The sequence below is a fragment of the Ammospiza nelsoni genome, chromosome 2, assembly GCF_027579445.1.
Source record: "Ammospiza nelsoni isolate bAmmNel1 chromosome 2, bAmmNel1.pri, whole genome shotgun sequence".
Taxonomy (NCBI): Eukaryota; Metazoa; Chordata; class Aves; order Passeriformes; family Passerellidae; genus Ammospiza; species Ammospiza nelsoni.
The window spans coordinates 101,047,125-101,059,750 of NC_080634.1; the positions used below are offsets into that span (position 1 = coordinate 101,047,125).

At 39.0% G+C, this 12,626-nt stretch overlaps 1 protein-coding gene across 1 annotated transcript in view; it reads left to right on the plus strand.

Moving 5' to 3' along the window:
* Positions 1-8,973, plus strand: part of FRMPD4 (FERM and PDZ domain containing 4) — a 292,708-nt gene extending 283,735 nt beyond the window's left edge. The window contains exons 14-17 of the mRNA XM_059466925.1: positions 2,081-2,219; positions 2,817-3,878; positions 4,203-5,474; positions 6,606-8,973. Of these exons, the coding sequence (XP_059322908.1) occupies positions 2,081-2,219; positions 2,817-3,878; positions 4,203-5,474; positions 6,606-7,957 (3,825 nt within the window). The 3' untranslated portion in view covers positions 7,958-8,973. The remainder of the gene's footprint in view (positions 1-2,080; positions 2,220-2,816; positions 3,879-4,202; positions 5,475-6,605) is intronic.
* The last annotated feature ends 3,653 nt before the right edge of the window (positions 8,974-12,626 follow it).

The following is a 12,626-nucleotide window of genomic DNA, read 5'->3' on the forward strand; positions in this document are numbered from 1 at the left end:
ACCATGGTATTATCTTGTTATATTTTAAAATACAGTTAATGTCTTATTGCTAATTTTGCATATCCTCATCTCCTTGCACTTACACATGTGATCTTAAACCCAGAGAGACTGACTAAAAAGTAAAAATCTGGGAGGCTCTGGGTGGAGTTTGACAAAAACTTGCCTCTCTGTGGGACACAAGTAGGGGTTGTGACCATGTCCTGTAAAGGAGATCCATGCACACACTGGTAGGTATTCTCAATGGTGTTTTCATCCTTTCATTTACCCTCAAGTAGCAGGTTCATATATCAGGCTTCTGAATGTACCAGTATATGTTATATATGATATTATTTTCTTAATGAACAGACAGTTCAGATTTTTATTTTATTTTTGTTTCTTTAAATATGTTCTCAAGAACATTTCACTTGGCAGAAGCTGGCAATAAAAGTTTAGCTGTCACAGGACTTTTCAGCAGATTAGCAGTACTTCACAGAATTGTTTTCAGCAATCTGAGATTTTTACAGAGTTCATCAATTTCTGCCAATCACTGCAGAAAATTTGAGATTATTGTAGCATTTCAAATGTCCATTTTTAGTAGTTGCTCAAAAAAAGAGATTAATTAACCCAATGTAGGTTTAATAATTTATAGTAACTATAATAGCTATATTTGAATACCTTAAAAGAAGCATGTACTGAATAGAAGCTCAAGCTGTAGCAAAAATAGGTTAAAGAAAAACAACCTTAATATATTTTTCCAAGTTGGTGAAAAAAATTTATACAACATTCAGGGCACTTGGAACACTGTGGCCTAAGGTGCTGTAGCAAAGGCTTTTAAAAACTCATCAGACCTATTGTGGGTTGGGTAGTAAGCTGTGATCAGTTATGTTTTGGCCACAGCTTCCATCAGAATCAGTTGTCTTTTTACTAGTAAGGGGTTGAGTAGGTTGGAGAGCCTACATGTGATATTCCTCCTGGAATGAATGATATAGGTCCTTGCATCTGTCTTGTAACAGTGGGCTCTGCATGCTAAATTATGATAAATTGTCACAAATGTCCACATTTTATGAGTCACTACAAACTGTGAGTGATAACATGGGTTGTCTGTGGCCTAATTTTTATCTATGCATCTTGGTGAGGGCTTCATTTTTATTTCCTGTCTAGGAGTTGTAGAGGCTAGCCACCTTATTAAATTATATTTGAGGAGATCAGCTTTTGGTATTAAAAGCTATAGAGACTTGAACAAATTTTTTAGGCAAGAAAATGTATACATAAAGAAAAGTGAAAGAAAATGAAAATTGAATTAAAAGAAAATTAATTAAAGAAAAATTAATTAAAGTATGTTTCACATAGATGTCTTGGGTTCAGTGCTTGCTAACCTGGCAGCCACAATTTTTCAAAGCTCTGAGGTCTCACTTTTTGTTAGGACTGTCTTTTTTTTAGTGTTTTGTGTTCGTTTTCTTTGCTGGTCACACTTCTGGTGATCCTTCTCCAATCTCTTTGTCTCTGCTTATCTGCTTATTTTTTCACCACTTTTCTTTTCAGTAACACCAGGCCACAAACACTGAAATCTTTTAACCTGGCCCTGTCTTGCAGTGTAATGATAGCTTTAACCTGACTGCTGTATTTCATGAACCTCAGCTTTCCCTGACTGTTTGCTTCCCCTGTCATGCTTCTTTGCATATACTTAGTGCACCACATTTTCAGGGAAGCAGCAGATTCCCATCCAACTGCAAGACTCCAGCACCTGCTGTACCAGGTTCTCCACCTCTGGCATATTCAGAGTAATGTTAGATAATGCTTTTACCAGAGTAAGATATCTATGCAAGAAAAAGATGGAGCAAGAGTCTTAAAATAGTTAGCTTCATTCAGAAAGAGAGTAATAAGTTGTTAACATGTCTAGTTGGACTTCTACCTTACTACAGCTCCAATCTTGACTGAACATTTTACACTGTTTGATATTGGTAGTGAGGAGAACAAATTCTCACGTGTATTTTTCATTGTGGTGTTTGTGATGTAATTACTTTTGCTCCGATGTAATAGTATTGTCAACAGGCAAACAAACTGAGGAGGAACAGCCTTAACTTGATTTTATTCTTCTTAGCCTATTACTCTTCTGATGGAGTCATCAGATGCAATGAATCTTGCTTGCCTAACAGCTGGATACTACAGACTGCTGGTTGACTCAAGGCGTTCAATATTTAACATGGCCAACAAGAAAAATGCAGGGGGCCGAGAAACAGGTATTTATCTCACACTGTGTTACCCATGGTCCAGTGTATAAAGCAGAAGTCAACTTAAGCCAGAGCACCTCCAGATAAATAGAAAGCTGTGTCAAATGACATTTGATTGCTGGCTCAGACCTAGCACCACAGTGTTCAATTCAGCTTAGTAGTGTTCTAGGAACACTACTACCCAGTTTATGATAGCATTTCCATGGTAAAATAAACGATGTGTTGAATTTCCTTCATACTCTAGTAGACAGATGCACTCTTCCTGTGAGTGCTATTATTTTATATGCATATATCTTTTGTCAGAATACATATGGTTTTGTAGAAACCAGATGCTTTTGTGTTACTATGCCTGGAACAGCATTTATACCTAGCTGAGGTTTAGATTTGTTTTAGAGCACAGAAGTACCAGTTAAACTTTAGGTCATTAAGTCAACAGGTATTTAATTTAGAACAGAGATGAATTTGAAAACACTTTTTTGAAGTATTTGATGGCTCAGCTATCCTATTCAGAGTGTTTAATACTTAGCATCAACAAATTATTGTTTACAAATTATTTGACTTTGTTCTTTGATTTCACAATGTTGATTTTATTTCATCATGCTATAGGACCTGAAAATAGAGGGAAGCATAATATCCTTGCTTCTGAGTGGAATTGTATACCAAAATCTACCACTTTCCTGGCCGAAGGAGATCAGGAGGCGCAAATGTCCTTTGCTGATCCAAAGCAGAAGACTATAGATGTTTCTGAAAGTCTGTTATGTCCAAAAGAGCACAGACATCTGTACATAGAAAATACTTATAATTCAGGTGGATTTGATCAGCATCTGGCCAAGCAAAGTGACCCTGCTGAAACCGAAGAAACCAGAAATTTTAACCAGCCTTCACTGCTGTCCCTCTCAGGTTTGGAACCTAGCAAGAAAGCACAGGATTCTCCCAGGGGAGCAAAAGTTTCCTTTATATTTGGAGATCCCAATTTGGATGGTCTCAGTCCCCAGACTCTTGGCTATGAAAGGCTTTTGGATGAAAGTCCAGAAGTATTAGAAAAACAAAGAGCCATTTATCTTAGTAATGCCAATGATATTAAAGGCCTGGAGTTGTCACCAGATGCTGAAAGCATTCAGTTTGCTACAAACTCTGTTTACGCAACTATAAGCGATGGTAAAATATTTGGAGCTGCAGAAGGGATAGAAGAGCCTTTGCTGCATGATATCTGTTATGCAGAAAACACAGATGATGCTGAAGATGAAGATGAAGTAAGCTGTGAAGAAGATATTATGGTAGGAGAAATCAATAGGCCTGCTCTTCTCAGCCTTTCTGGTTCTAGTGATGACATTATTGATTTGACTTCACTTCCACCTCCGGAAGGTGATGACAATGAAGATGATTTCCTTTTGCATACCTTAAACATGGCCATTGCTGCTCCTCCACCTGGTTTCAGGGACAGTTCTGATGAGGAAGACTCTCAGAATCAAGCGACACAGCCTAGAGACAACAAGGAGCAAGACAGTAATCTAGGCAATGATGACATTCCAGTGTCGCTTATCGATGCTGTCCCTACTAATACAGAGGGGAAGTGTGAGAAGGGGCTAGATGATGCTGTAGTCTCTACTCTTCAAGCACTAGAAGCTTTGGCTGCTTCAGAGGAACAGCAGACGAATGACAATTCAGGTTCTTTCACCATAGTTACATTTATTCATTGAGAATCATTCCATCTCATCCATTTAGCTTTGGAAGTACTCCATTTCATGAGGGTTGGTTTGTTTTTTTTTTAGTTTTCCTTCTTTTTTTTTGCCATCATTTTTCATACATCGTATTTCATGTTTAATGGAGCCACCATTGTTATTAAACTACCTGTCTCGGGAACTGTGCAATAAAGTCAGAGTATTCTTACAAAGAATATTTTTGTCTCTAATACACCCCCTTTTGCTTGTCACTTATCCAGGTGCCTCAGCTACTGTCATTTAATTGACTCTTATTTTTTGTGGCTTGCAGGTGTAGCTATCCTGCGAGCATATAGCCCTGAGTCATCTTCAGATTCTGGCAATGAAACAAATTCCTCTGAAATGACTGAAAGCTCTGAACTAGCCGCAGCACAGAAACAGTCGGAAAACACTGCACGTATGTTTTTGACCACAAGTGAAGGCTACCAACCGCTTGTGGAAGAGCAGACTGAATTTCCCATTGCTAAGAATCAGGCTGGAGGGCCAGGTATGAAGCCCTCACAGCCTTTGGCTGGTGGTCAGGCTGCAGAGCTACAGTCAAAAGTTGTGCCTTCAAAGCAGATTCTTCATTCCGATAACATGGAAATGGAGCCAGAGACCATGGAAACAAAATCTGTCACTGATTATTTTAGCAAATTGCACATGGGATCCTTGGTATATTCTTGCACTAGTAAAAGGAAAAATAAGATGACAGACAGCGAGGTAAAAGCATCCTCTGATGGCAATGCTACTGTGAAAAAGCAACAGGGAAATAAAAAAGCAGAGTCTGATGAAGATCTAAAAGCTAAATTTGGAACTCTTTCAGCAAGAGACAGCCAGCGCTTAAGCACTTTCAATGTGGAGAGAACTGCCTTTCGCCAAAGATGGTACGCTGCCGATGATGGGGCAGCAGATAAGCCAAGCCCAGAAACAGTTAATGGGAAGACTTTTCCAAGAGTTCCTGTCCTTGGTAAAACAGAAACTGACTGTAAGGATGAAGTGGATCCTGAGGTGGATCAGGATGACACCCCAGGGCTTAGCCAAGGTGAAAACTTCCTGTCAGATATGACACCCGTGTCTTCAGCCAAAGACCTAAATGATGCAGAAGATACTGATCTATCTGCAGATGACCATCCTTCAAAGCTTCCAGAAGCCGAGCAGGGTGTGGCTAGACTTTGTGAGTATCACTTGGCTAAGCGCATGTCATCTCTGCAAAGTGAAGGCCATTTCTCGCTGCAGAGCTCTCAGTGCTCTTCAGTGGATGCAGGATGCAGCACAGGCAGTAGCACGTGTGCTACCCCCGTTGAATCCCCTCTTTGTACCTCTGATGGTAAACACATCATCTCTGATCCATCAATGAAGGGCATTGCCTATGTTCCAGCAGATGAAAGAGCTGCCATTCTTCCAAACCACGGAACGACGTACAAGGACCTGCACCAGCAGCCTGAAGCAGTGTGTCACAGAATGACGGTGCCTGTTGTGCATTCAGCAATCAATGCTGAACCACTTTTCGGCACTTTGAGGGAAGGATGTCATCGGATCCCCAAGATAAAAGAAACTACAGGTACAGCAGTAATAGAGTGTTTCTTCTGTTTATTCTTAAAGTTACAAGTTCATGTTGAGGTCTAAATAAGACATTTCTATTATCTTTATCTGGAACTACATCATCACGCTGTAACAGAAAGTGAGATTAGACTTTCAGTTTACCCGTTCATTTTATTTGTTGAGATATTCTGATGATCTGCATACAAAGATCAACTTTTTAAAAAACCTCTCATTGCAGTTATAATATTTGGAGGGACACTAATGGAGATGCGTCTCTTCCACTCTTTGGAAGCCTCTCCAAAATCCACAGTCAGTTGAGTCCCAGATGCTTGTTAGATTGTAAAATTACTTCAGAAGTTTTATTAATATAGGGGAGCAAAACCTTTGATTCATTTCTTAGGTGTCTTATATGCTATTTTAGCAGGTTGTCAAAAACATGCCAATATGAATAAAAAGCTCTAGATGTTAAGAATAAGAAAATGTCGCTACCTTATTAAGCATGAATTTACTTCACAATCTGACAGTAGGTGTTTCTTTAAAGTTATAAAAAATGCAGTTTTCAGAGACAGCATTGAAATTCTTTCAGCTGAATTTTAAATGTTTCCCTCTTCTTGGATTGCAACCCACATGTAGCACTAGTGTGTGAATGCATGAAAATCCAAAAGTGGAACAGACTAAGATTTAAAATGAGAAATAATCTTTCTCTTCCAAAAACTGCTACAAAACCAAACCAAAAGTACTATGAGCACATCTTTCCATGCTCTTTCAGGTGTAGTTAAAGAAGATATTTTAATCTGAAATTATTCATCTAATTAGTTAATAGAAAACATGCAATCCATGTATTAGGGGAGATTGAGGATGTTTTGTACACAATTTGCTGTTCCTTTTCTTGAGTAAGTCTGATGTAGTGAAATGAACAATTACTTATTCATAAATTACAATTTGTTGACCAGTTGTAAAATGCATTTTAGTGAAATACAAAAGACTTGTAATGAACTTTTAATGGAATATTTTGAGGAATGGGGACCATTGGGAAGTACCAGGAAACCATTTGTACTGACTGTTAAAAGATATTTAAAAGTTCAGCCTATGAATATTATCAGGGTGATGCTTAATTATTCTGTCTGCTCTTCTACTACCCCTAGTGTAGCTTTCACAGAGCCTGAAAAGGGAAGACAAGGAGGCATGCCTACAGCTTTTCCTAGACAGCCTCTAGCTGACTCCATCATGCTATCATCCATGCTATCAGAATCAAAGGTGCCAAGTCAAAATGAAGACTCTTGTGACATTCCCAAAGTAAATCAGGCTTGTGGGGCAACAGTTAGTTTATGGCCATATGACATGATAGGAGGAAGCCTCAGGATGCCGCAGAACAAGAAAATGCTGAGACGCAGCAGCAGCAGCAGCAGCATTGGAAGATCTGCAGGCACTGAGATGCTGCTTGAGAAGAAGGCAGCCACGGCCAGCTTGAAATGCCTGGACACCACCCAAAAGGATGACTCCAAATCGGAGAGAAGGGTGGAATTTTCCCTGGGCAAAAAGCTGTCCAAAAGTTACTCTCAGAGTTGTGTGTACGTCAGCACTGATAAGAAGGACAGTAAGAAGTGTTCAGGCACTGGCACCAGTCAGAAGGACTCCAAGCAGTGTCGAACACTGCCCTTGCGAAAGCTGACCAGCAGCGCCTGGAGGTGTCGGGGCCCCTTTAGCTATTGCTTCCTCAGCAGAGGAAATGATGACAATGAGGAGGAAGATGACCGAGACAGCCATCAGCTCTCACATCTCTTCGAACCACAGACCCCGTGTGAGCTCACAGAACCAGTTGCTCAGTCATCTGGAGACAATGAGCAGAAAGTCTTTGAGTCCCCAAAAGCTGCTGAGCCCCCACGTGATGCAGTCAATGAGCATGAGAAGAGCAGTGCTGACACCCAAGGTGGCCAAATTGATGTGAATCTCAACGATGTAGCCTTCGATGCACGAATCACACGAATAAACGTGATGAAAGAGAAGACATATGCAATGCCTGATGGATTTATTGCAGCACAAAAGGATGCCAATGAGCTACTCTCACTGGTCCGAGCAAGTATGGGCAAGAGAGAAGATTTACATCCAGAAACATATGACCTTAAACTTTCTAAGTACAAACAACTGTTATCTTTGGAATCGAGACAGTTGGGAAGTGCCTGCAGGAAAATGGCCATGGCTGATAAAAGCCCTGAGGAAATGCTTTTAGCTATGACTTCCAGCTTTCAAGTACTCTGTTGCTTAACAGAAGCCTGCATGCGTTTAGTTAAAGTCATGAACTCTGAAACACAGCAGCAGGAAATTATAGCTAAGATAGATGAGGTTGTTATAAACTACATTTGTCTTCTGAGGGCTGCAGAAGCAGTGTCAGGCAAGACCTCTGGTGATCCTAGCATTAAACTCTTGGCTCGACATCCGAATACCATGGCCGCTATTGTAAGCACACTAACACGTTCTCTTAAAATGCTTTTAAACAAATAAAATACAAAAGTCACTTCATAATCTACCTTTGCAAAGCCATACATTAAAAAATTTTATTTACTGTATGTGTATGAACTAATGTAACAAACTCAGCTTTCTCTGTATATTTTGTTATTTTATATAAAATAGGTAGGAGATTAAAAAAAGTTAAAATACTGAACATTGACAAAAGTAATGACTAGGTCTGTCCTTCAGTTTATACAAAAACAACAGCCAAAACCCCCTTTCCCCAAGATCAGAAAAACAAACAGAAAAAAGTCCCATATAGGAGCAAATTGATGTTTGGCTATTTTTCATATAGTCAAATTTATGGTTGTATGAAGTGAACTTCTAAAGCCTGTTATGTAATGAAATTGTTTTCTGTTTCATCCAAGTTTTCACTTGGAGAAGGCTCCGTGTTTAGAATGATTAATTAAATCATAATGTATATAACACAATATTTAATGTTTTAAAATTATAATTTTTAAGCATTGAAAATAGCAAAAAGACATTTAAAATCCAAGAGACTATTATAACTTACTAGAGAATATATATATAATAAATGACTCTTTTGTTCATATGGACTGAATTACCTGATTCTTCTTTTCTAGGAAATTCTGTATTAAAAAAAATGTATTGAATATATGACTATACCAACTTCAGAGGGGATCTGATGTATTGAACTTATAGTGTTGGCCTTTTAGACAGTGAAGGTAACTGTGGAGGACTGAGGACACAGAAACCAGAGTGGTGGTGTTGTTCTCTCTGAAATGAGAGATTGATGCCATAATGGTCAGACCAGAATGTATGAGGCAGGTCTACATACCCTTTTTCCTGGTCAATGACAGAGAGGACCATCAGAAAATTCCTATGCTGTTTACTGTTTCATCATATATTTATGGTGCACCTGAACAACATGGACTGCATCTATTTTGTTAAATATTTTATACTTCATATTTTATGATTCTGAATGTTTAACTGTAAATAAGTTAGAAATAAAATGAAATTTTCAGAATACAATAAATATCTCTGAAATATTTCCAGCTAGAGACAGTTCTTCTCTTGAGTGATGACAAAGGCAATTTGTGAGTAATCTCTTCCATCTGAACCTTTCTGGAAAGCATTTTGTAGCCCTGTGTTTGAGAGGCAGCCAAAGCAGCAGCTCTCAGTTCTGGCTGGCAAATAGACTTTCACAAGAGCATCTGGTGACCTTCTCAGTGACCAAGGAGCAGCAGCCTCCATTCTCCAAACTGCTGTAGGTAATTTTCAGCTGTTTCTCATAACACCATGTGCAAAGGGTATTACTGCTCTTGTTTTGGAAACTTAGCCTTTCAGTTGAAGCACACGTGAAGCTTTCTGTGCAGAACTAGAATGACTAAACCAACAAAAAACTTTCTTGCACTTCACTTCATAAAAAAAAAGACATGCCTTTTCCTCTAGCTGCAGAGAAACACCTTCAGGAACACAGCAGCAGAATCTTAATGTGTTGTCTGTGGTAGAAAAATCTGATTTCTGAGACCAATTCACTTAGTGCAAGGACCCACTTTGGAGGGCAGCTCAGAGGGAGGCTGCAGGCTGGCTTACACTAGTGGTGGGTGACAACAGCTTGTCCTGTGTGGTGCTCACACTCGGTGCTCTCCTTCTGGCAGCCTAGAGAGTGGGACCGTGAATGCTGCTCTTGTGCTGCAAATACTATGGGATTTGAGCATGTGATGCTGAGGAAAAAAACCAAGCTGAACTGTTGCATTGGTATCTATTCCTTGATGGTTTTCTGAGTTTATAAAAATGTCAACAATGATTTAGAAATACCAAGTTTCAGAAGGTAATTTATATTGTCACAACTACGCATTGACATAGATAGGAATGTGTCACTTTGAGCATTTTTAGTCCAGTTCTTTTCATTCCACTTTCCAATTGACCTAATTTTATTTCAAAGGTAAGTAGATTTTTGTTCTTCTTACTGTTCAAGATCTTTTCTGATTGTAAACATGTTCATTTGGCTCCTTAAAGTTAACTATGGTCTCTGGTCTCTGTCTCTCTCTCTTTTTCTTTGTTTTTGTTTTTGTTTGTTTGTTTGTTTTTCCTGTTTGGTTGGTTTTTCCTGTTTGGTTGGTTTTGGTTTTGTTTTGGGGGGGTTTTTTGTGTTTACCAAGGGGCAGGGGGAGGAGGGGAGGGTTGTATCTTCTGCTTTTTAATGCATTTTCATAGAATCATAGACTAATTTGGGTTATAAATCTAAATGGTTTTCCGTAGTTCACCTAGTTCAACCCCTGCTCAGGTCTAATTTGATCAGGTTGCTCAGGGCTGTTTAAAGGGTTTATTGGACACCCTTCAAGGATAGATGTCCCACAATTTCTCTGGGCACCAGTTCCAATATTTTACAGTATTTATGGCTAAAAAATGCAAAAAATTCTTTAGGTCTAATCAGAATTTTCCATGTTCCACAATATCTATTGCCTTTGATTATATTGCTGTGCATCCTTTAGAACAGTCAGGCTCTGTCCTCTCTCTAGCCTTTCATCAGGCAGCTGTAGGCTGTAATAAAGTCTCCCCTAAGTCTTCTCTCCTCCAGACTGAGTTAAACCAGTTTCTTCAGTCTTTCCTCATATATTATGTGCTTCAGCCCCTGACTAGCATGGTCACCCCTGACTGGGCTCCATGGTGTGATTTCATAAACCACCACCATGCTCTTGTGTCAGTTTTGATAAATAGGATCATCTAGCCAAGCTCTCTGAGGCATCCCTTAGAAGCAGTTTCTTCTTCCCCCAGGACTTTAGATATCCCCATGTGGTACCATATGAATGTCTTTTTCATAATGTTTCCATGCAGATTTATATGCAGGCTTTTAAATGCTGCCTTGTGAGAGCTTTGTACAATGGCACAGCTGCTGGAAATTATTTGTCTGCAGTCTCCTACAATCACATGTATTCACAGGCATATTTTGTTAGTGTCTCACAATCATCCTTTGTCAGAAAGTATTCTCGTATTTCTACTGGGCTTTTGGGAGACCCTTATTGCAACCTTTCAATACTTAAAGAAGGCTTTACAAGAAGGATGAGGACAAGCCTTTTAGCAGGGTCTGTTGCAGTACAAAAAGAGATAATGGCTTGGAACTACAGATACAAGAAAGAAATTTTTTTATTATGAGAGTGGTGAGGCATGGAACAGATTGCCCAGAGTGGTGGTAGGTGTCCCATTCCTGGAAACATTCAAGGTCAGGCTGGATGGGGCTCTGAGCAACCTCCTCTAGTTGAAGATGCCCCTGCCATCGCAGGGGGTTGGAGAGCATGACCTTGAAAGGTCCTGTCCAACCCAAACTGTTCTGTAATGCTAAGATTGTATGATTCAGCTTGTCCTGTCCAGCTGAGAGTATTGAATGATAATAGACATAACTTTTATTAATTCTGGAGCATATCAACTGCACATCAATTGCTGCTGAATTACAGCCCATTTCTATTAATCTTGAGCTTTAAGGTAGCCTTGTCTTCCTGTGTGGATCCTAATTGATTCCTGCATTAATTGCACATTTTAACTTCATGACATGAGGGAATGCCATCAGTATGTACCTACTGCACTAAGGCAGTAAAGAAATGCTAAATGATATCATGTTATCTGTATACAGTATATACAATGTATACAATATATGAACATATAGTGTATATATAAAAGTTTATACTTTTATAAACTTCTATATATACACTATATGTTTAGTGATTTTTAACTTTGCTAAATGACAGGCATCTTCATGTCTGAGTCCTTGAGTTCAGGCTGTTTTAAAAAATAATTGGGCAAAGTTTGCCATTTTGCCATTAAGAAACAAAGCTGCATACCTACACTTTTTCCCTTCTATTTCATTGATACTCCTTCAATTCCTGATCACTGGAAGATCCAGAATGCTTCCTGATGTCCTCACTGTTCACCAGACATGTGATATAATCACTCTGGCACATTATTCAAAGCTGAGAAATGCATTCCTGAGTACCTTTGTTTAAACACAATTTATATCAGAGAGACCTGCTTACTGCCCTGAAATTGAGTTAAATTTAGTAGTATTTTATCAGGGATTAATTTGTCTCACTAGACTGAGGCCAGAGCCAGAGTCTCTTTGAACTAAGCACGAAACTGTTACAAATTGAAAACTTGGTTCATGTCACAAATAGTTTAGTGATGGACATGTGGCACTAACATTAACCAGTATTTTTAATTTGCCACTCAAAATTCAGTAGTAGCTGTTCTGCACAAAAAGAAGGTGATCACAATCTTCCACTGTACTATCTGTGGAACAGCCCTAATATGTTTTCAGACCTAGATTTGGCCAAAGCCATAGAGAGATTGAGGCACAAATAATTAAACTCTAAACTAAAATAAATAAAATAAGTTAAAATAAATAAAATTCTAAGTACATTTTCCTATAGGTGTTCACAAGGTAAAATCTGAAATTTTCTGCCAGTACTGATGGAATTTGGAAATGCTGATGGGTGGAAATTCATAAGACTCAATCCAAACTCTTCGTTTAGAGCCTGTGAAGCTATGGATTCTGGGGAGAGAAAATTCTGGCCCATGAGATCTGGGAGCAAATCTTTGATTTCATAAGGGTGGGAGGAAAGGCAAACTAGCCTAACACCCTGTTGTAGTACAGCAAATGCAAATGTTTCAGTATTGATTTTGAGGTGCATTTCTTTTTTGAAGA